At 42.1% G+C, this 23,870-nt stretch overlaps 1 protein-coding gene across 6 annotated transcripts in view; it reads right to left on the bottom strand.

Annotated features, from left to right (window-relative positions):
• The window catches only part of ASTN2 (astrotactin 2), a 917,697-nt gene that overhangs the window by 135,121 nt on the left and 758,706 nt on the right, over positions 1-23,870 (bottom strand). For all 6 annotated transcript variants that reach the window (XM_049711017.1, XM_049711016.1, XM_049711015.1 and 3 more), the window contains 2 exons: positions 21,861-21,994; positions 20,162-20,310 (listed from right to left, as the gene is read on the bottom strand). In XM_049711017.1, coding sequence (XP_049566974.1) covers positions 20,162-20,310; positions 21,861-21,994 — 283 coding nt within the window. The remainder of the gene's footprint in view (positions 1-20,161; positions 20,311-21,860; positions 21,995-23,870) is intronic.

Genomic DNA, 23,870 nt, shown 5'->3' on the forward strand with positions numbered 1-23,870 from the left:
AGGCAAAATTAATCTATATTAATAGAAGTCAGGATAGTGATTTACCCTTGAGGGGGCGGTCTATGCCTGAATGGGAGCTCAGAGTGGACATCTGGGAGGCTGGCAACGTCCTGTTTCTTGATTTGGGTATTGGTTTCAGGGTTGTGTTCACTTTGTGAAAATTCGTCAAGATAATACATTTATGATTAGTGTAATTGTGTGTATGAATGCTACATTTCCATGGAAATTTCGAAAAACAAAGGCACTCTGCCAAAAATGAATAAAAGAACAGAGGATAGTATATTTCTGTAATACTCTAGAGGCTCGAAATCATAAACCTTAAGGATAGAAAGGCCTCAGAGGTGATCCATTTCAGCCACCTCATTTCAGAGGTGGGGAAAATGAGGCCCACAGAGGAGAGTGCCAAGATCACACAGGGACTCAGTGTCACATCAGGTCTCCTACAACCCAGCCCTTCCTAATGTTGCTTTCCTTCTTCAGATGATAAAGAGGAGATGCGGGCGAAGTCTAAAGATAAGCCGTGAATCTGGGTATCCAGATATAAAATTGTTCAGACGTCGATTAGTATCTGCCTTGCAAATGGCCTTGGCAGCCGAGACAAGGCAGATGTGGCCACACAAATATGTTGCCCATGACACATGGGCTGGAAGAGTGAGGCAGAGGCAGCTCTAAAGGAACAAAAGGAGAACACGTCTGCCTGGAATGCACTGGGAATGAGGATTCCAAAGAGGTCATCCAGGGAGAAGCCGTGCCTGAACCCCAGAGAAGGCTGGGTACATTTACTGACATTCCAAACATTTGTGCTTTTGCAAGGGATATAAAAGGGAATCTGCTTCCCTGCCTGGAGGCATGATCTATGGGCTTCCGAGGCACTGGGTGTGGGCCGCTCTTGAAGGCATGATGCAGCGTTTGATGGATGAAGGCTGAGGATACTCACTAGGCCACACATTAATAAAAAGGATCAAATTGCCCTGGTTGGTGGAATGGGATGCAAATGCCATTCTCCATGTGGACATCAAAGGCAGAGAATGTCTGGAGGAAGCTAACCTGCTTTATATCTTTACCTTGATCCCACTTGTCCAAATTAGAGCCTCTGTTCTGTTGCCAAGACCCTATGTAAGCCAAGACTGGGGGGGCTCACCCTATACTGCAACCACCCATGATACCTCACCTGCCTCTAGCCATTCTTAACTGAGAATGAGGACGTGTATTCTAATCACAACTTAGCCCCTTCCATCACTTTCTGCTGCCCAGAGAGTGAAGTCCAAATATCTTCACCTGACCTTCATGGCACTCACCCACTTGAGCACAAACCCCAGTGCCTCTCACGCTATGTTCCTCCAGGCACCTTTCTTTTCTGTCTTCACGTCTTTCTTTTTTGGTTTATGCTCTTTTCTCTGTCTGAATTGCCTCTTACTCATCTCTGTTATTGAAACTCTTCTCATCCTTCTAGGCTGATGTCAAGGCCACTTTCTTCATGAAGGCCTCCTTGATTACCAGTTCCCCAACCCAAACTAATTTTTCTTCCATTGGAAGTTTTTGTCTATATTTAGTCACATTTCATTTTTATTCTATGATCATACAATTGTCTGTTTTTCATTTCTCTCTCCGTAGATTGAGTGCTCCACAAGAGAAGTATTTATCATGTTCCCCACTGGTTTCCAATATGCTTGAGATGTGTAGCTGTTCAATATACACGTTTTCTGAATGAGTATATAAGACCATCCTTGAGGTCACCACACACTCCTAGTCTCTGATTTCAGCCTCAACTGCAGTGGACAGTTTCAGCGTGAGTTCAGACTCACTTTGTCCTGCTCCAATAACTTCCACCTTGAGATACGCCAGGTGCGTCTTTCTGCTTTCTGGTCTGAGACCTTCCTTGATGCCCTGGGAGTTCTCAGTTCAAAAGGGTAAGCACAGCCCAGAAGTGAAAGGAACAAAAATCTTCAAACATCATAGGGGTAGGGAGCCAGAGCAGACATACTCCAGCTTTGCATCATCAGGCAGCAATTCTGGGAGGTGTCTGTCTCCTTCTCAGGAGGTACCAGTGGAATCAAGCTCGTACCACTCAGTAATTACCTGTGAACACACCCCTGTATTGGTTTTCTCTCCTTCTGGTGTCACTGCCCAAGCTGCCTCACAACTGTTTCCTGTGTGTTCCTATCAAGTACACCATCTGCTCCCAATCCTTGCTCAGGCTTTTTAGGTTAACCAAAATGAAAAACAAAACAAAACAAACAAAAACAGAATGAATAGATGTCCTCTACTTTGAATTACAGGTAGATAACCCACCTAACCATTTCTAACATTTCTCCAGTGTCTGGAACCAACTTTTCACATGGTAGATAGTCCATCATTGTGTGTCAGCTAGAAATGAATTTAAAAATATGAGCCACTAGTATCAACTTAGCATGCAGAGGAAAATCCCACTTATAAACTAGATAATCATCGAGACAGGCGTCCATGTAGCTATCTCTAGGTGACAAACATTAGGAGAATCCAATCTCACTGACATTTGATTTTGCTGTCACTTTACATTCAGCCAGTTGAGATTACTCACTGCATCTGTTTCCTCACCCCTTGCCTCCTTATGCTACAGGCCCAGAACTCCCCTGAGATGCTCAGCCACTGTGGAAGAGCCAGATGTGATCTTCCGAAGGTGTGATTCATCACGCACCTGATGACAGCACATCTGCACCAATGCGTGAAACACGGGGACCTGCAGCCCCAACCCAGGATATGACACAAGTGACTCAGAGTTTAAGTTTCCTCATGATTTCTCCCATGAAAACAGTGCCTAGCACCTCCTACACACCCCCAATCAAAAACACACCTCTTAAAAATTGTGTTTCTTTTTAATTACATAATCCTCTCCTTTTTTTCATTTAAAAAACTTGTTTTTAGTTCTGCCCCCTTCAGGGATTCCCTGGGAGCTATCAAGAGTAGGGACAAAGAGTTGGGTTCAAATCCTAACACTGTCACTGGACAACTATATGCGCCTTGGCAAGTGACTCTGCCCCCTGAACCTCGGTTTTCCCAGCTGTCAAATAAAGATAATAATAACTACTTTTCAGAATAACTCTGATGATTAAATATTATAAAGACACCTGGTATATAAACGCTCAATAAACGTTGGTTCTCTTCCCTTTCCCTTTCATTAGCTTTACACTTTCCATAGTGACTACGAAGTTCTAATACAGAGCAGGTGCTTAACAGATGCTCCCCCTCTTGCTTCACCCTCGCTTTGGCTCTCTTTATGTTGGATAACTTTCTGCTTCTTCACTCATGGTGGTTTTAACTGCCTGGTTTCATGAGCTCTGATAACAGCATAATTCGTATTTTCGGTGCTAGGGATATAGCATGGATTGAGACAGTCAAGGTCCTCACCCTTGTAAAGCTTACATTCAAGAGCAGGGGAACAAAAAATAAATGGGCAAAAACATAAATAAATGAGATTTCAGAGAATGATAAGGGATGTGAGAGCAGTAATACGGGGGGATGTGACAGGAGTGACAGAGAAGCAACCTTACATTTGGGTGGTCAGAGAGACCTCTAAGTGAAGATGACAATGGGATGAAAAAACCAATTGCTATGAAGGTGCTAGCAATCCAAACAACTCCCAGCTCTGCCCTTACACGTTAGGTTAGTTATGAGCTTCCTAAAAGCCAACTCAAGAAGGGAAAGAGTTTGAGTTGTATTGTTCTCTTTTCCAAATATAAAGGAAATATGTATCAAGGATGGTTATATAAAGGAATTTATGTCCTTGCCTACAAGAATGTATGGCCTCTGTCTTTTCTGGCCTTTGAAAATGGTATGCTCCTTTCTTGAAGGCTTTCTGTCCGGAACTCAGACACTCCCAAAAGATGACTGTGGCCTGGGGTCTGAAATAATAAGTAAGTGAACCCAAATCCATAGGTATTGTGATCCAACTCTTTGGCACCTGTATGGTCAGTGTTGAGGGCAGTAATTATTCCAGGACTCTTGTTATGTCCTCTAGGTTTACAGAATTAAATCATGAACTTTGAATGACCTCAGTCAAGTCACTTCTCCTCTCTGAGTCTTATTCATCATCTGTAATGACTGAGTAAGAGGTGAAGGGTGGGTGGTGGACACCGGGTAGAGGTTTATCTGTGATCTCTTATGGTTCCTTTCAGATTTCCTGTGATTCTAAAAGGCCCTTTGGAATCATGGAGGTAATACTCCCAGGGAATTCTTATGTGTTGGAAAGCTCTCCTACAACACTGATGTCAGCTGTGCCTGAGGCTTTTAAGTGGGTCAACAGTCTCCAAACACAAGCCTGGAGAGAAACCTGGAAATTATGGATTAAAGGACAATTACAATAGGGCCCATAATAACTCTCTTATAAGCCCATCTTCTTTGTTGGTTAATAACCAAATTCCTTCTTTCCAGGGTACTCCACCCTCACCTTCTCCCACGGAGATGGGTGAGGCTGGATCAGGGCAGGTTAATTGAGTTCTTCCTGGGGAGTTTGGGGTCAGGTGAACACAACTCCTTGACCTGATCTCACATAGCTCCAGGGATGTACCCAGAATCTCTCCCTTGAGAGACAGGACAGGATGACTCAGGAAGAGGGAATTCAATCACAGGAAGTTTATGAAGACTGGAAATGCGATTGGTGGCCAAATCCAAGCCCGGATACTCCTAAGGGCACATGGTATGGGAAGCAATGCTGGGCTGGGGGCCAGGAGATCCTGCCTATGTGCTAGCCTGAACTTACCAGGAGACTGAGAGGAAGTTCCTTGACTTCTGAAGTTCAGCTTCTTCAACTGAACTGAGGAGATTGGCTTAACTGATCTGTAAGGATCTTGTAAGTATGATATTTTAGGATTCTAGAAAGCATATGATGCAGTGGACTACTTCTGTGCCTCAGTTTCTGCTTTTGTGAAAATTAGAACAATAGTAACTTCATCATAGAATTATTTTGAAGATTAAATGAGTTTACCACAGCATCTCTACTTCATTCATTTAGTGTATTTCTTTAATGGTTACCCACTAGGCTTCTACTGCAAACCATACTCTGTACTAGGTGAGAATGAACAAATGAATTCAGTGATCAACTACAGGGATACCTTCACAGAACTAGAAGTCTTGTGGGGAACATAGTAAAATTCAAAAATTAAAGCAATCTTTTTAAAAGCAATTTTAATAAGACATTTCTGTTATGATTTGACAATCGGCTCAAACCCCCTGTCCATGTATGGCAAATAGCAGGCAAAAACATTCCAAGAAGTGGCGAATACAAAACTCTCAAGGGAAGAGAGCTCCCTGTCCCTGGCCTAAGTTAGAGATGACACATTTGCATATCCACAGGGGCAAAGCAGAGAACACAAATTAATGTAGCAGGTTGAATGTCAGACAACCTGGAAGAAGGGGATTATGGCAAACTAGAGTGTCCATGCATTCTCTAAAGGGGGAAGCTCAACTCTCTTGTCTACTGCTGCCATGTGGGAATATGAGCCCAAGATTAACAAAACCTACCCTTTTTCAGCAGAAGCCAGGAATCCAGATTTTTATTTAAAAATCTTGCAGATTTCAAATGATGACAATGTACTCAAATATTAAAAAAGAATGCTATGTAGCCACTGGTTTGCTACCTAGTTTAAGGCAAATTATTTCAGATGAGTAGGAGCATTATGAATGTTTTCAAAGATGGTAAGAACAAAGGGAAGAGGATGAGTGATTACTGTATATCTTCGATGCACCAAGCATCTCACACACATCATATATCATTCCATTGGTTGCTCACAACGATACTGAGAAATATTGATGTTTAGTACTGATTTTTTTTTCCTTAGGAAAGTCGCATATGGGGGGGGGTGTTTTGGGAAACACTGGTATAGACAGATAAGAATGGCAGTATGAAGAAGACTGAATATAGGGACAAGACTAGAAGCAGGGGAGCCTGGTGAGGAAGTTATATTGGAATTATCTAGAGTGGTCTTAGTCGGGAAGAAAACAAAGAGTTGAGGCATAATGGAAAAGTAATTAACTAAGCTTTTCTTTCAAGTCAGTCAATAATGTCTTAGAAGGAAAATCTACTTCTCTCCCACCTCCCCACGTCAGGTGGAAGATGGAGAGACCTTACAGGTGTACCCCTTTTCTTACACTCTCTTTTCACCTTAGGGCTATCTCTTTGATGCCTCTTCTCAGTTCCATGTTGGCCATCTCTCCAGGTGGGCAACAGAAGCTGAGTCTTAGTTCTACGGACTGGGCCACCTGGTCTAACCCCTACTGCCACACAGAATCCTTTCCTATAGGGCAATAAAGTTCTGTAGGAAAAGACCATTCAGCCATTCTCTTTGCTCCCCCAATCCAGGGGCTCCTTGCCTCTGGTTAGTACTACACTGCCAGTGAGAAAGAAATGTGGATTAAACAGTCAGGAGACTCAAATTCAATTCCTGACCCCACTCTTCTTAGAAGTTTGACCTTCAACTATCAAGTTCACAAGCCTTATCTTCAACTCCCTCACCTGTAAATGGAGATAATAATTCCCTGCCGCTTGGAAGGAAGAATTTGCAGATAAAATGAGATAATGGATTCAAAGGCCCTTCAACTCATCTTCCACAGAGCAGCCAGGGTGATGAAACTTTCACTCTTTAGCATGCCTTAAACAACTCCCTGTAATTTCACCCCTGCTATAGTCCCTTCTCTTTTATTTCTGCCACTCAAAATTTAAACTTGAGCACGCAACCCTTTTATACTTTAAGGTCACTGCACATGCTTTTCCCTCTACCTGGAATACTCTCCATCCTCATGTACTTCTCAACCTTCACTTCATCTCATTCCTTCCTGCCCACACTTCAGGTCCTTATTGGGTGCCTCCTATACGTCTGGCATTTTACTAGGCACTGGGCTACAGTCATGAAAAAAGATGAACATAACTCCACTTCAGAGGAGCTAGTATTCTAGCGAGAAGGGAAAATGCTCAACCTTTCTTCCCTCAAATCAAAATGCATTCGTCATATTTATAGTAAGTGCTACAAGAAGAGTATTAAATGCTAAAAGTTCACATAATTAAAGAAAGGGCCAAATATAATCTGAAGATTCTGATAAATGACATTTAAGCTGAGACCTGAGTGTATAGACCTAAGTGGGAAAGAAAATCAGTGCTATCAAGAGCAGATAGAAGACTGGAGAAGTAGGCAAGAACAGTTATTCATAACCTTAAAGGCCATGTCAACATTTTTTTTCCATTTAGTTAGAAGAGTTATGGAAAGCTCTTAAAGGGTGTAAATTAAGAAAATGATACTTATAAATCAGATATTCATCAAATATTTATTGAGTGTTTATGATATGCCAGGCACTGTTCTAGGCACTGGATAGGATCCAAAGCTGCATTTTGAAGGGTAACTCTGGCTTCAGAATTGATAACTGAAAGGGATAAAAAGTGGCTGATATGAAGACTAATTAGAAAGTCATTGCAAGAGATGATGGGTGGTTTAGACCATGCAATGAGAATAGAAACAAAGGAATAGATTCAAGAGAGAATGTTGTATGTCAATTATATTTCAATAAAACTGGGGAAAAAAGATAATGGAGATCAAAGCAAAACAACTTGGTTGTAAATTGAATATGAGGATGAACTAGAGAAAAGAGTTAAACCTTGGGATTTTGCTTCAAGGAACTGAATTTATAGTGGTACCAGTTATAGAGAGAGTAAATGAGCATGTAGACAGGAGCACACTAGTGGGGAGATGCTAACAAGTTCAGTTTTGTATGTGTTGGGTTTGAATTGCTTGTGAGACATCAAGTTGCAGATGCTTCTAGTCAGCTGGATATGAACAGACAGTTCAGAAGAATGAGGTGGAAACACAAATGTAAGAGCAGTGATTATACTGATTATAACTATGGGAGTGGATGTTAGCCCAGAGAGAGTTTAAATTGAAAAATGAAGATAAAAGACCAAGATCTAAGCTGCTCTAGGATTTAAAGAGCAGATGGGGAGGACCCAGTCTGCAAGGGAGGCTGAGGTGGAGTCCGAGAGGCGGGTGTAAAACCAGGAGGGAGAACATGGTGTCAAAGAAACCAAAAAAGCAAAGGTTTCAGAAGAGAATGATGAATCCTGTAGAATGCTTGAAGACATCAAGTAAGTCTATGCCCCACCCCCAGAAAAAAATGTCATTGGATTTAATGACATGGAGGTTACAGATGTTTGTGGAGAAGAATGTTTCAGTAAACTTGGAGGTAGCAGGAGACAGAGTGGAGGGAGTTAAGGAACCAGTGGAAAGTGAAGAAATGGAGTCAGCCACTGCAGACTCTACTTTCAAAAGTGTGTTTATAAAGAAGAGGAGTGAGATAGTTATGAGAGTGTAAGATGGAATGCTTTTTTTTTTAAGAAAAACATATAAGCACATTTAAACGATGGTAAAAATAATCTAAAGAAGGAGAGATTGGAAGCATAGAATATAGAGGGATAATTGATATGTCAAATTTCCTAGAAATTTAGTAGGGTATAGGAAACAGTGCAACAGAAGGATTAACTTTACAGAGGAAGAAGGGCACCTCCTACATTGCTACAGGAGGGAAGGGGAAGAATATGCAGAAAGAAACATACAGATTTAAAATAGTTAAGGAGGAAAGTTTACCTACTCCCTATACTATTTTCTCTGAAAATGAGGACCCAAGATTATTTGCTGAGAGAGGGGGAAGAATAAGGTGCCATGAATTGAAGACTGGTCAAAGAGAAAGTAAATTGATAGGAGAAGTCTAGTAGGATTGCCTGGTAGCATGAAGAGCCTGGCTGACATTGGTGACTGATGATATATTTGTGCCAAATATTCTCAACTGTGTGCTTCTCACTAGCTGTTTGATGTATGTACTAGCAGAGGAGAGGATGGAGAGCTGCTGCGTGTATCCAGTGTAGGGGTTTGGCCAAGCAGGGCAACGGAAGAACAGAAAGGCAAGAGAGATCAGGAGGTGGTTGAGAACAGTGATTAAAATATGAGCCATGAACTCTACCATGGTGTCTCAGTCCTTCCGGGTTGCTACAACAAAATACCATAGATGGGTAGCTTATAAGCAACAGAAATGTATTTCTGATAGTTCTGGAGGCTGGAAAGTCCAAGATCAAGACATCAGTAGGCTTTGGGTCCACTTCCTCATAGATGGCCTTCTTCTCACTGTAACTTCACAAGGTAGAAGAGTGAGGGATTTCTCTGGGGTGTCTTTTAAAAGGGCACTGATCCAATTCATGAAGACCTGCCCTCATGACCTTATCACTGACCAAGTGCCCCACCTGTTAATACCATCACCTTGGGGGTTAGGATTTCAACATATGAATTTTAGGGGGACATAAACATTCAGTCCATTTCACATGGATAGGGCGATGACTAAAAAATAGTTGGAACTGATAGATGGAGATAGAGCAGTGATACCTAGGAGCAGGGAATCATATTGAGTTAAAAGACAGATATGGTAGGGGTGAGAGATAAAAAACAAACAGGATAAAAGAGAGTGGGATAATGGAGCTAATGATTTTGACGGGACCTCATCACATGAGGACAACTCCAGGGTGTGCACTAGGAGTGGGTGGCTGAGCTAGACCGGAAGCAAGTTCATGGAGATGAGCAGGCTAAGGAAGTAAGAGACTGGGTGGTAGGGCACGGAACCCCGGAGGACCTGAACACATCTACTGTGATGACAAGAGCACAGATGGAGAGAAAACTCAAACCCAGCAGCTTTGATACTTAGAGCATCAGTTCCAGTTGCAGCAAGAAGATGAAGGCTGGACTCTATTTTACTTTATCTTTTGGGGAATGACTGCATTTCAGGGTCATAAGGAAGGACGGCTTTAATCCTGCCAAAGTCTTTGGACGGGAGGTAGGCACCTACCTACCATAATTCTTCCCTGGCCTAGGAGGAGGTTCTGGGGAGTACAGAGGGAAAGCTAGCTTTGCTTCTCTTGGCGTCTATAATGGGCAGCTGCTACGAAGGTCAAGCATGGTGACAGGTGGCAGCAGGGAGAAAGGGAAAACTTTCTCACCAGAGGGCGAGCTCCACGTGGGGGTGCTGATAGTCTCAAGTGAGGTTTGACTAGTATGATTAATTACTGGGACCAGAATCTTGAACAATTGCCTCACTTCCTCTGCATAGCCTTTACCGACGCCACTAGACTGAGTTAGAAACCTCTACTCTGTGCTCTTACAGTATCTGAGTTGTCTCATCTCCTACCATGCTTTAGGGTAATTTCTTGCTAAACTGTATTTACCTCCTAGTAGACTTATAAACTCCATGAGGGCAGAATTCATGGCTTCCTTGCTCCTATTCCATGCCCAGCACACCCTACAGTGTCTGGACCACAGTAAGAGCTCCATATACATGAATGAAACAAATGAGCGTGTTTCGTGAACTGTTAAAAAAACAAAATAAAACAAAACACTCGGTGACATAGAAGGCAGGTTGGGTGGCATGGGGGAATGGAGAGAATTAAGACCCTCCAAGTACCTTTTCCCTTTGGAGGCCCTTGACTTTAGAAACCTCTCACCCAAAGAGCAGCTGGAGTGACAGAAACATTTTCTGAGGACCTGAGATCAGTTCCAGATGTTTGCAGGCATGTCAGTTTGTACCTCACCCTGTAAAACATATTTCCTTCACCCTCCTCCACTCTAGCTGAGGGAGTGGGGCCGTCTCCAATGACATCACCTCCCTCAAGTTGGTCCAGGGCAGGCAGACAGCAGGCGGGTGAGGGCTATTCTAGCTTCTCAGACAAAGAGTAGGGCTCAGCCATGGCCTGCACTGCTTGAGGAGCTATGAGTAATTTCCACAGAATTTCATAAACAGCTCCGATGTAATCACTCCATCACAGCCGCTGCTGCCACCATCCTGTCAGCTACTGGGGGATGTGAGGCCTTGCTGTCCTTTGCTTTGAGTTATTCCCCACAGAAACCCACCTCCATAACTGCTCCCCTTTGAGAAGGTCATCGGTCTAAGATGGGATGGTGAGTGTGCAGGGAGAGGGTGTGGGCGGTGTCCTTTCAGTTGTAGATTAGACTTAATGGAAACAGGGAGGGAGGGTTTAGAGAATTGTGTTGGGGATGGAGACAGGTGTCTTCTGACCCTTCGGGATATTATTCTTGACCCAGATCTAGATGAATCTAGATGAGCAGCTCATGCCTAAGCAGCTTGAAGAGATAAAGACAGGAAAAGATAGACTGAGACATAGGCAGAAGGTGGCATGAAGTAAAAAAGGAAAAAGAGGAGACAGAGAGAAAGATGTCAAGAGGGACACACATAAATAGAGGAAAAGAAGGAAGGGAGGAAGGAGAGAGCGAGGATAGAGAAAGGAAGACACAGAGATAAGAACTGAGAGTTGGCAGGAGGGGAGCCTGGTGCTGATAAGCTGGGGAGCAGCCCATCAGGCTCCCACATGCCAGGACAGAAAGGGGCACTGACCGGCTCCAGATGTTGCTGCCTTTTGTGGGCAGATGTGGGGGATGGTAGAGAGGGCCCGCTGTCTCGTGCGGGGGCTGACAGAGCCAGCTGGCCTTCCAGTCCTGAACCAAAACCCAAAGTGAAGCTGGGAATCCCATGGGGAGAGAGAGAAGTCTCTGATTTTTAAAAGGTTAAAAAATATTCCAGCAGCTGACCAAAGAAAATTCAGGGGAGTGTGGTAGGAGGTTATGACGTTGGGTGAGACCCTTCCACTTCTTGTCTTTCCTTTTCTGATCCTTACAGTGAGGGAGTTGGACTCACTGCTGAGGTCCTGCTACTCTAAAGTTTTGGGATTCTCAGAAGCTGGCATGTATGACAAAGAAGCAATGAGTCTGAAGAGCTACGTTCTCTAGAAGAGCCCCCCAGCTGCCATCATACGTCTATATACTCCATCCTGCCCAGACACATAGATACCCTATATCCCCTAATTTCCATTTGCTTCTTGGTTTATTCTCAACAAGAACAAAGCACACCAGAGGTAATATCACTGGTGGAAAGATATTTGGACTTGGCAGGGAGAGCAGGTAAAGAAACCAGAGCCCCCATTCTAGCACTGACTCTCCCACTAGCTCATGTGTGTAACCTCGGGACAAGCCCCGCTCCCGTCTTCCTCAGCCTTTTTCTCCGTAGGTCAAGCATGGTATTTGGATTCATTAAATTTTCTTGTGCCTCACCCCGCCTTCTTATTCCCACCCCCCTGCATCTAGCCCTGCCCAAGAGGCTGAAACCCATGCCAATTGCTCTGATGAGGCCACGGGGGAGAACCAGACGTCTGTTTTTAATATCGATGACAGATTAGCGTGCGGGGAATTCAGCCACCCCCCAAAACAAGCCCCGTCTCTGCTCAAAACAACTGGAACAGGAGGCTAGTTATGCTTGGCTTTCCCAATAGAGTCCCAGGACCGACAGAGCAATAGCTTCTCTGAAGGAAACAAAGAGGGCGCCAAACCCAGGGGTGGGGGGCAGGAGAAGGAGACAGGGAGGGAGAGTCCGCGTTTCAACAGCTAGTTCAAAAGGGTGTTGAACAGATGGCAGTCATAAAGCATGTGTGTGTGAGAGAGAGAGAATGTGTGTATGCATGTATATCTGTGCACACGCATGCGTGAGCTTGTGAATAAATAAACAATTACAGCACTGCACTCGGCTGCCAGCAAAAATCCAGAGAGATCAAAGAGAAAGCCCTCATTTCCTTATTCTGGCCTCACCTGGCCAAATGTGTGCGCAATCCTAACTCTCTAACAAAACAAGTCTTAAACCTTATTTTATTGTTTGTTTTCTTCCTAACATTGAATTTTCCTTTTTCTTTTTTTAATTCATGGAAATTAGAAGCAATTAGCATTTATCAATACTTACCATGTCTCAAGAACTGTGCTACATTTGACTCTCAAAGTAGCTAACGAAATAGGTGTTATTTTCCCCATTCCACAGATAGGGAAACTGAGACCCAGAAAGGATGTCGACTGGCCCTAGATTTCTCAGCGAGAAGTGGTAGAAACTGAAAGCAGAAGCCAGGTTTTTGGGGAAAAAAAAAATAGCCCATGCTCCTTAATTCGGCTGTAACCTCTAAGATAAAGTTCAGTCAAGTAGACTGAAATTTTCAAATTTGGTCCAAGTTCACTTTTGAGATTGTTGAGACATAGTAAAAGTGGCATGGAGGCAAAGAGATGAGGTTTCTGCTTCAGATATCCACTGCCAATCATCTACAGCATCAATTAGTCATACACATTTTAGAAGGCTTACTATATACTCAGCTAGTCTCTAGAACTACGTAAGACCTCATAAGACCACACGGTTCTCAAAGAATTAACATCAGAGTTGAAAAGTTAAAACATGTATATGCCTACCCACATACAATTCAATTCAGTGAACACTGAACATTTATGTACGTCAGGCACTGTGGAAGGATACCAAATTATAAAGACCTAAGAGTCATTATCCTGCTTCTTTAAAGACAATTGTCCACTGAAAAATTCAAGAAGTGGATGGTGGAGAGAATTAAAGTCAAGTAGCACAAGGAAGAATTAGAAGAACCTGTAAAGATGGTGGCAGATATGTCATTATCTTCAAACTTCTGAACGGCAGCAGGAAGAAGAAGGGGTAATATCTCTGTGGGGTGTCCCCAGACCATGAACTAAAAAGAAGTTTCATCTCTATCAAAAAAAAGGAACTCTTGGATCAGAACACTGGTTCCTAGACAATCAGAAGGAAGAATCTTGGATTTCCATTTCTGGACTGGATAGAGAAACAGAGACTAGATTTATTTACCCTACTACCTGAAACATGAAGGATTTTTTTAAAAGAAAAGAACATACAACAAGTTTTCAAACTGGAAATCTGGCAACAGAGATCTTGAAATATGGAAAACAAATTCTGTGAGCCCTAACATTTCTGCAGCTTCCTGTCTTCAGAGAGTTTCTAGGTCACTGCAGGGAGATGCCTGGAAGATTCCCTAAATTGAGAAGGCAGAGTCCTTAGTCCAGGGAGATGAAAGTGACTAGAGTTTATAGGATAGAGTAATGGAGAGGAGAGAGCTGTACAGAGAGAAAATTGAAGAGATCTGTGTAGGGTCCCCTTTCAATACTCAGCAAAGTACTGGTTAATGGATGTATGTAAGGAGCCTACCAACCCAAGAGGATTAGACAGAACAATGCCCATTGCTCGTATAGGGGCCAGAAATAGTGCCCATTCCTCCCAGTCACACTGGAAAATCTCATAATTCATGGGCCACTGTGTAGAACACACTGAAGGGTCTTGTCTCAGTAGTAGGGAATAATTAGCCCTAGACTAAACACTGCTCTGGGTCCATCTAAGAAATCTTAAAAGTAAGACCCAAAAGAATCAAGCTGTTTCCAAATAACTTAACTGTGGCCCAAAATAGAGTTCAAAAATATTTATAGGAATACAAAAGTACCCAGAACCCAACAAGGCAAACATCACAATGTCTGGCATTTAATCAAAACTTACCTGGCATGCAAAGAAGAAGGAAATTCAACACATAATGAGGAGAGAAATCAACCCACTTAAACTGACCCAGAACTGATACAGATGTTAGAATTAGGAAACAAGGACATCAAAACCATTATTATAACTCTATTCTATACATCAAAAAAGTTATGACATGCCATATACTAGCCAGATCCAAATTGAACTTCCCGGGACTTCCCTGGTGGCACACTGGTTAAGAATCCACCTGCGAATGCAGGGGACACGGGTTTGAGCTCTGGTCCGGGAAGATCCCACATGCTGTGCAGAGTAACAAAGCCCGTGCACCACAACTACTGAGCCTGTGCTCTAGAGCCCATGAGTCACAAGTACTTTAGCCCATGTGCCACAACTACTGAAGCCCGTGAGCTTAGAGCTCCGCAACAAGAGAAGCCACTGCAATGAGAAGCCCGCTCACCATGATGAAGAGTAGCCCCCACTCAATGAAACTAGGGAAAGCCCACGTGCAGCAATGAAGACCCAATGCAGCCAAAAATAAATAAATTAATTAATTTAAAATAAATGTTTAAAAAAACAAAAAAACAAATTGAACTTCCTAAGATGAAAATTACAATGTCTGAGACTTCCCTGGTGGCACAGTGGTTAAGGATCCTCCTGCCAATGTGCCAATGCAGGGGACAGTTTCGATCCCTGGTCCAGCAAGATCCCACATGCCCCAGAGCAACTAAGCCCATGTGCCACAACTACTGAGCCTGTGCTCTAGAGCCCATGAGCCACAACTACTGAGCCTGCGTGCCACAACTACTGAAGCCTGCGCTCCTAGACCCCGTGCTCCACAACAAGAGAAGCCACTGCAATGAGAAGCCGGCGCACCACAACAAAGAGTAGCCCCCACTCGACACAACTAGAAAAAGCCCACACACATCAATAAAGACCCAAAGCAACCAAAACTAAATAAATAGAAAATTACAATGTCTGAGTTAAAAAAAAATCACTGCATAGATTAACAGTAAATTAGACACTGCAGAAGGCAATGAAGACATAGCACTAGAAACTATCCAAAAGGAAACAAACAAAAAGAAATAATTTTTAAAAATGAAAAGACTGTCAGTGAGATAAAGAACAATTTCAAGTGGCTGAATACATATACTTTTAGAGTCACTGAAGGAGAAACAAGATGGAGAGAGAGAAAAATAATGGCCCCAAATTTTCCAGATGGGCTAAAACAGTAAACCCATAGATCCAAGAAGCTTAATAAACCTCAAACACAATAAATTGCTAATGTAAGCAAGACACAGGGGCAACATCTTTAAATTACTAAAAGAAAAATATGCCAATCTAGAATACTGTACCCAGCCATAATAGCTTACAAAAGCAAAAGCAGAAAGAATTCATCATTAACAAACCTGAAATATAAGAAATAATAAAATATATCCTTCAGGCAGAAAGATAATGAAATCAGATGAAAATATGGATGTATGCAAAAGAATGAAGAACACCAAAAATGTAAGTACATGAGTAAACAATAAAGCTATTAATTAAATATACTTAAAGGATAATTACTCTTTTAGGAAAATAACAATGAATCATGAAACTTATGTATATGAGTAAAATGTATGACAATATAGCATAAAGACTTGGAGGAGAGAAATAAAAGTATACTATATAAGGTTCTTTTACTGTATATGAAGTGTTAGAATAGCACTTGAGGGCACACTGTGATATGTTAAATATAAATATATAAACCCTAAAGTAATCACTAAATTAACAAAAGAGTTATAATAAACCAACAAAAGAAATAAAATGGAATTATAAATACACTCAATCTAAAAGAAGATAGAAAAAGAGAAGAAAGGAAACAAAGAAAACTGAAACAATAGAAAACAAATAGCACAATGATAAACTTAAACCTAACCACAACAATATCATATTAAACATAAATGGTCTAAACACCCCAATGTAAAGATAACAATGTCAGATTGGATTAGGAAAAAAAAAAAGAAAAAGAAAAGAATAAAGACCTAAATACATGCTGTCTACAAGAAACCCATTTTAAATATAACGGCACAAGTAATATAAGAGTAAAAAAATAAAAAATGGTAAATCATTCTAACATTAATCAGAAGAAAGCTGAGAAAGTTATATTAATACCAGAAAAAAGATTTTGGAGCAAAAAATGTAACATGTATACAGACAACCATTTCACAATGATAAAGGGATTGATTCATCAAGAGAATATAAAAATTACAAATGTTTATTCACTTAATAACAGAGCTTCAAAATGCATAAAGTAAAAACTGATAGAACTATAAGGAGAAACAGATATATCCACAATCATCATCAGAGGTTTCAGTACCATTCTTTCAAGTATTGATACAACAAGAAGATAGAAAATCAGAAAGGATTTAGAAGACTTGAACAACACAATCAACCAATTTGATCTAACTAGCACTCATAGAAAAACTCATCCATAAATAGAAGAAAATACATGATTTTAAACTGGACACTGAAAACAATGATAGACCATATCCTGTGCCATAAAACCAGTCTTAATAAATTTAAAATGATCCAGCAACACCACTCCTGGGCATATATCCAGAGAAAATCATAATTCAAGAAGATACATGAACCTCAATGTTCATTGCAGCACTGTTTACAATAGCCAAGACAGGGAAGCAACCTAAATGTCCATCAACTGAGGAATGGATAAAGAAGATGTGGTACATATATACAATGGAATATTACTCAGCCATTAAAAAGGATGAAATAATGCATTTGCAGCAACATGAATGGACCTGGAGATTATCATACTAAGTGAAGTCAGACAGACAAAGACAAATATCATATGATATCACTAATATGTGGAATCTAAAAAAAAATTATACAAATGAACTTATTTACAAAACAGAAACAGATTCACAGAGTTAGAGAACAAACTTATGGTTATGGGGGAAGGGTCACGGGGAGGGATAGATTAGGAGTTTGGAATTGACATATACACACTGCTATATTTAAAACAGATAACCAACAAGGCCCTATTGTACAGCACAGGGAACCCTGCTCAATATTCTATAACAACCTAAATGGAAAAAGAACTTGAAAATACGTATAACTGAATCACTTTGCTGTACACCTGAAACTAACACAACTTTGTTAATCAACTATACTCCAATATAATATAAAAATTTTAAAAAAAATGATTAAAGTCATAAAAAGTGTATACTCTGATATAGTGGAATCAAATTAAAACTCAATGACAGAAAGTTATCTGAAAAATCCCCAAATATTTGGAAATTAAGTAACATGCATCTAAAGAATCCATGGGTCAAAGAAGAAAACAAAAGGGAAATTAAAAGGTATTTTGAACTGAATGAAAATGAAAACACAATTTATCAAAAATCTGTGGTAAGCCACTAAAGCAGTAATTAGGGAAAATTACTTGTCTTACAAGAAAAATCTCAAATCAACAACTTCAGCTACCACCTTAAAAATCTAGAAAAAAGAGGAACAAACTAAATCTAAAATAAGCCAAAGAAAAGAAATAACAAAGGTCAGAGTAGAAATCAATGAAATGGAAAACAATAGCAAAGGTAGGTGAAATCAAAGCTGATTCTTTGAGAAGATAAATTACACAACCTTCTTTCCAGATTGATCAGAAAAAAAAAGAGATGACAGAAATTACCGATATCAAGAATGAGAATGATATCACTATAAATTCCATAAATATTTAAAAAAATAACAGAATATCACAATTTTTTGCCAGTAAATTTTATAACTTACACAAAATGGATAAATTCTTTGAAATACACAAGGTACCAAAATCACTTAAGAAGAAATCCGTAACCTGAATAGCCCTATATCTATCAGAGAATTAAATTAGCAATTAAAACCTTCTTACAAGAAAAGCTCCAAGCCCAGATTATTTCACTTGTGAATTTTACCAAACAATTCTTTTTTAATACATTACTAATTCTACCCAAACTCTTTCAGAAAACTAAAAAGGATAAAATATTCTGCAATTTATTTTGAGAGGCCAGAATTATCCTGACAGCAAAACAGACACAAGCATTACCAGAAAACTACTGATCAAAATACCTGACAAATAAGGATGCAAAAATCTAAACAAAATTTTAACACAATAAATCCAACAATATACACAAAAAGATAGTGCATCATGACCATGTGGGATTAATTTATTCCAGGAATACAAGGGGTTTTTTTTTAAATCCTTTGAAAATGCATCAATATAATCTACTGTATTAACAAACTAAGAAACATAAACTATGATCATTTCAATGGACACAGAGAATTCAACATTCATAACAAATGAAGATTCAAGCACTGTGCTGGGAGTAGGACAGACTGGCTGTGGAACTTTGGGAAGGTCACAGACCTCTCTGGGATTCACTACTTGATCTATAAAAATGCGCCTGGTAATCATTCAGAGACTAATGTTAGCAACATGGCGGCATAAGAATTTTCACCCCCACCCCCCTACCCCCCCATCACCCCTCTAACAACCTCCATCAAAAAATCAATTTGAGCCAATCGGAGTAATGGCATTGTGGGGACAATTTGAACCGAAAAATCAATTTGAACAGCTGTCCGTGCACAGAAATACTTCACAAGAACTAAGGTTTCTAGGTGAGGGATCATTGCACCTGGGTGAAGCACAAAACTAAGAAAAGATGCTTTGAGGAGGGTAGGAAAGATAGATTCACATTACTCTTATAACCTCTCCCCCAAGCCTGAGCAGCCCAGTGCAGAGAGAGAAACCGTCCCTGTGGAAGGAAAGAGAAAAGTGAGACCAGCTTCACTTTGCACTCCAGAGCCAGCTCCCATGGCTGTAGGTGGCTCCCAGAAGACTTCTGTGTGCATCCAGGACTCTGGCTCATCCCAGCAACTGCTGTCTCCAGGGGCTCCAGCAGCTTCCATGGCACCAGGCTCCCAGTGGGCTCCCACGAACCCAGGTCTCCAAGTCACCCTGACACCTGCCAGCTCCGAAGGCCCCCAGGTGATCTACACTTGAACCCGGGTTTCCGGCTGGGCCCAGCACTAGGCCAACTACCACCAGCTCAGGCTTTTGACCTACCCTGGAACCAGGCTGGCTCCCAGGCTCCTGACACTCCAGCACTCCAGGCCTGCCCTCATGGCCCAGCCTCAAGGCCAGCTCCCTCAGACCCAGGCTCCCCGCCTGCCATAAGCCAGACCAGCCCTGCAGACCCACCTCCAGGATGTCACAGCCTCCTGTATACTCTTTAAGTAAACTTAAAGCACTCCTTAAGATCCACTTTCTGCATCTTCTCCTGCATGTCTGAATAATTTCCAAATCCTCTTCCTTAGCATGAAAGACAACTATCTCAGTACATCTCACTAGAAAAGACAACTCCTTGAACTTCTTTATCTCAGTCCCAGAGATAATATATTTACAGATCAAGGTCTTCAAAAATGTAACCTGTAGGCCTTCCCAAGTAGAAACGGACAAATCCTTTTTTGAATTAACTAACACTTTAGTATATGACTTTGTGGATCCAATTTAGAGAATCAGAAATTCTCTACAAGTACAATTTGCTACCTCCCCCTGTAGAAAATCATACCAAAAAGCACACAGGTGTGGGAACTAGGAAACAAACACCGAACAGTGAAACTTCCCAGTGCCTTCCCAGTTCAGAGGACACCAAGTCTCCAAAGGTATTTAGAAAATCCCAGTTTCCCTCCTCTGTCACACCATCTCAACGAAAGAGGAAGTCTTGAACTTTCTACTTACCTGTGTAGAGGTCCGTATCTGTGTATTCATCCACTTTCTTGTGCTGCAGAATATAATCAGAGACCTTGGTCCCAATAGCTGGCTGGACATCTACCCACTCCAAGGAGACCACGGTGCTGGAGGGCTCTACTGCTGGGGAGAGCCGCAGCCTAGGGGGGTGACAGGGAAGGTTGTTTGTTTGCCAGCCAGTACTGTCTGGGCCCCAAGAGTTTGCACAGGTCAAGATTAAAAGCACAGCGTTCAGTCTGGCTTCAACCCACCACCATACCCCTTGTGTAGACTCAGGCAATTAATTATACCTCTTTCAGCCTCCGTTTCCTTGTTCATAATGGGGACAAGAAAGAGCCACCTTTTGGATCAATGTGGAATCCAGTAAATTAATCCAAGTACATAGTGTGTGCTCACAGCAAGTTGATTAGCTTTCCATTTGTTTAAACTATATTCTCAATGATGCTTCACTGTCAATTAAATTGGCAGTGCTTTCAAACACAGTCATCTGCCAACCTCTCTGCCATTCTCTTCAATCCCCCAGTATATCAGTCAATGCTTTAATATCAATACTCCCTCACAGTGGGCAGGGATCCTGGGGAATCCTTTTACAAAGCAAGAAATAACAGAATGTGTGAAGGTGAGAACTGGCGGGGGGGGGGGGTCCTCTGAGAGAGGGAAGAGCAATCCCCCCATTTCATGGAAGGTGAAAGCAAAGCCCAGAAAAGGGGATGATCTGCACAAAGTCACACAGCAAACTGGGGACAGAACCATGATGGTGACTTTGCTTGTCCCCAGCCCAGATTCCTTCTCTCTTTCCACTATATCCACTAACTCTGCAAGGACTGTCTTACAATGGACCCTCAGTATTGGCTCCTGCCCAGACCTCCTCCACTCATCACACCACTCTCCCTCTTAATCACACTGCCCCAATCAAGAAGATCTTCCTTTACTTCCTCAAAGGGTGAGTTTCCTGAGTCAGGGCTTTCCCATGGGCTCTGTCTTTTTCCTGAAACATGTCTGTTGCCATTTGCTGCCTGGAAAACTCTGACTCTAATTCAGGTCTTCTCAGAAAGGCTTCCCAGACTATCTCCCTCTCCTCCAACTAAAGCATCCCCTCTTTGTTCTGTCCATTAGCACATCTTTGTTTTTCTTTCATATTTTTATTATTTAAATGTTTAAACGGTATCATGCTTTCCTGTTTTTGCTTTGACATCTGTCCCCCTCACTAAACGGTCAGTTCCCTAAGTGCACAGGCTGTGCCTGTCTTGCTCATTTATGAATTCCCCAATGTCTGACACACAGCAGGTGTTCAAAACTTCTTTGTTGAATGAATGAATAATATAAAGTTTCTTAGAAAAGGTCCTACACTTTCTTTATCTCAGTAGTCCCAGTGGTCAACACAGAACTGGCAAAGCAGTAGTTAGTGCTCAGTAAACCTTTGCCGAATGGATGAGTGAAGAAAAGTAATGATGGCTGGCTCGGTGCTATTAAAATAGCACACACTGCAGTGTAAGTGTCTACCCCCGAGCCACGATTCCATTCTGCCAAAGCTCCCTGCTTTCTCAAAGAAGGAGGTAGGCCCCCAGAGACTTCAGGCATCTGGTGAAGCACCTTAGGAACAGAAGCAAGCCATGGCCTGCACTGGCAGGACAAGAGTATGAGTCCATGGAAAGGGGTGGCCAGAGGAAGAGGGGCCATACATACGTACACCGGCTGCGGGAGAGGGCTGCAGTTGGGGAGCCCACTGGCATCAAAGGCGCTGAGGTCACACCTGCACCAGTCATCGATCACGTCCCCTTTCCCTGAGCACCAGTAGGAGCTCATCAGTGCACTCTTGAAGGCCTGGAATAAAGGAGGACAAAAGAGATGATTATGACAATGGTGGAGAGATGGAGAGTGAAGGTCCCAGTGGCCATGATAGTCACTGACCCAAGCTTCAGAGGAGCTCTCCTGGGCACAGGACACCATCTCTTGCATAAAGCCCCAGCATTCTACCACCAGGTTCTTCTATTTTGAGCCATTCTCCACCCAAAAGCCAGAAGGATCACTGAGACAGGATAGTAATAGCATCCACTGAGAACCTCCCCTGGGCCTGACACTCTACTCTAAGTATATTAACTTATTTCATCTTCAGTACCTTACACGATAGCTGTAATAAAAATTATCATTATTTCCCATTCTACAAACTGGAAAACTGGGGCACACAGAAGGTAAGTAATTTGTCTGAGGTTCATAGCTACTAAGTGATGGGACTGAGATCTGATACAAGACAGTCTGGCTCCAGACCCTGCCCTCCTTAACACCTTGCCACACTGCTTCTTGTAGAAATCTGACCACCTCACCACCCTGCTTTGAAACCTTCAGAGGCTCCCCATAGCCCTCAGGATAAAGTCTAAACTCCATGCTCTAGCTCCGGACCACCTTCTTAGTCTCATCTCTCACCACTCCTCTGGTTTTCCTTTGCATGCTACCATCCACCCTCATGCAACCATTAACATTTCCACCAACAGTGAATTCCTGCTTATGAAAAGTGTGCTCTAAATCAGGAGACAGCAAAGTGTTTCTGCAAAGGACCAGACAGTAAATATTTTTGACTTTATGGCCAGGCAGTCTCTGCCACAATAACTCAACTCTGCCTTTGTAGCATGAAAGCGACACAAATTATAAATAAATGGGCATGTTTGTGTTCCAATAAAACTTTATTTACTAAGACAGCCAACAGGCTAGACTTGTTCTGAGGTACATTGTTTGCTGACCCTTGCTCTAAATGATGATTTATTGATTGATTATTATTATTTTGGCTGTGTTGGGTCTTCGTTGCTGCTGCGCGGGCTTTCTCTAGCTGTAGCGAGTGGGGGCTACTCTTCGTTGTGGTGTATGGTTTTCTCATTGCGGTGGCTTCTCTTGTTGCGGAGCACGGTCTCTAGGCGCGTGGGCTTCAGAAGTTGCAGAGCGTGGGCTCAGTAGTTGTGGTGCGCGGACTCTATAGCTCAGGCTCAGTAGTCGTGGTGCATGGGGTTAGTTGCTCCACAGCAAATGGGATCTTCCCGGACCAGGGATCGAACCCGTGTCCCCTGCATTGGCAGGTGGATTCTTAACCACTGTGCCACCAGGGAAGTCCCCTGATGTTCTATTTAATTGCAATGTGCTTCATTGTCTCTCTCTCTCTCTCTCTTTTTTTTTTAAATACATCCTGTCCTCTCTACTGGAATACTCAACCCCACCCCCACCTTGGAATCCAATTCACTCTTTTGGTCTCAGATGAAACCTTCTTTTCTATGGGAACCCTACCTTGACTTTCTTAAGCCTGTAATCAGGCTCCTCTTCTGGACACCACAACACACTAGACCACACCTAATCATCACATTCCCTTGCCTATCTCACCCAACAGACTTTGATTCCACAAAGGGCACAGGCCATGCCTTGTTCACATGAGTGTTCCCATGGGACTGAGAACACTTATTCAGTCAATATTTACTGAATAAATGAACAGACACTGAAAAACTGATCATGAGGCTGAGGTTCAGATGTGCTTTATGCTTTCGTCACTCCATTTACACTGACATTTCAAGGCACTGGGGATTCAAAATGCTTGACAGCTCTTTTTCAAACTTGGGGATTCCAGAGAATGTTGATCTCTTACTCCTTTGCCAGGTAACAGACTACCTGCTTGCTTTCTTTTTTCTTTTTTTTTTTTTTACCTTCTGTTTACTTTTCC

Source organism: Orcinus orca, chromosome 6 (genome assembly GCF_937001465.1).
Source record: "Orcinus orca chromosome 6, mOrcOrc1.1, whole genome shotgun sequence".
Classification (NCBI taxonomy): domain Eukaryota; kingdom Metazoa; phylum Chordata; class Mammalia; order Artiodactyla; family Delphinidae; genus Orcinus; species Orcinus orca.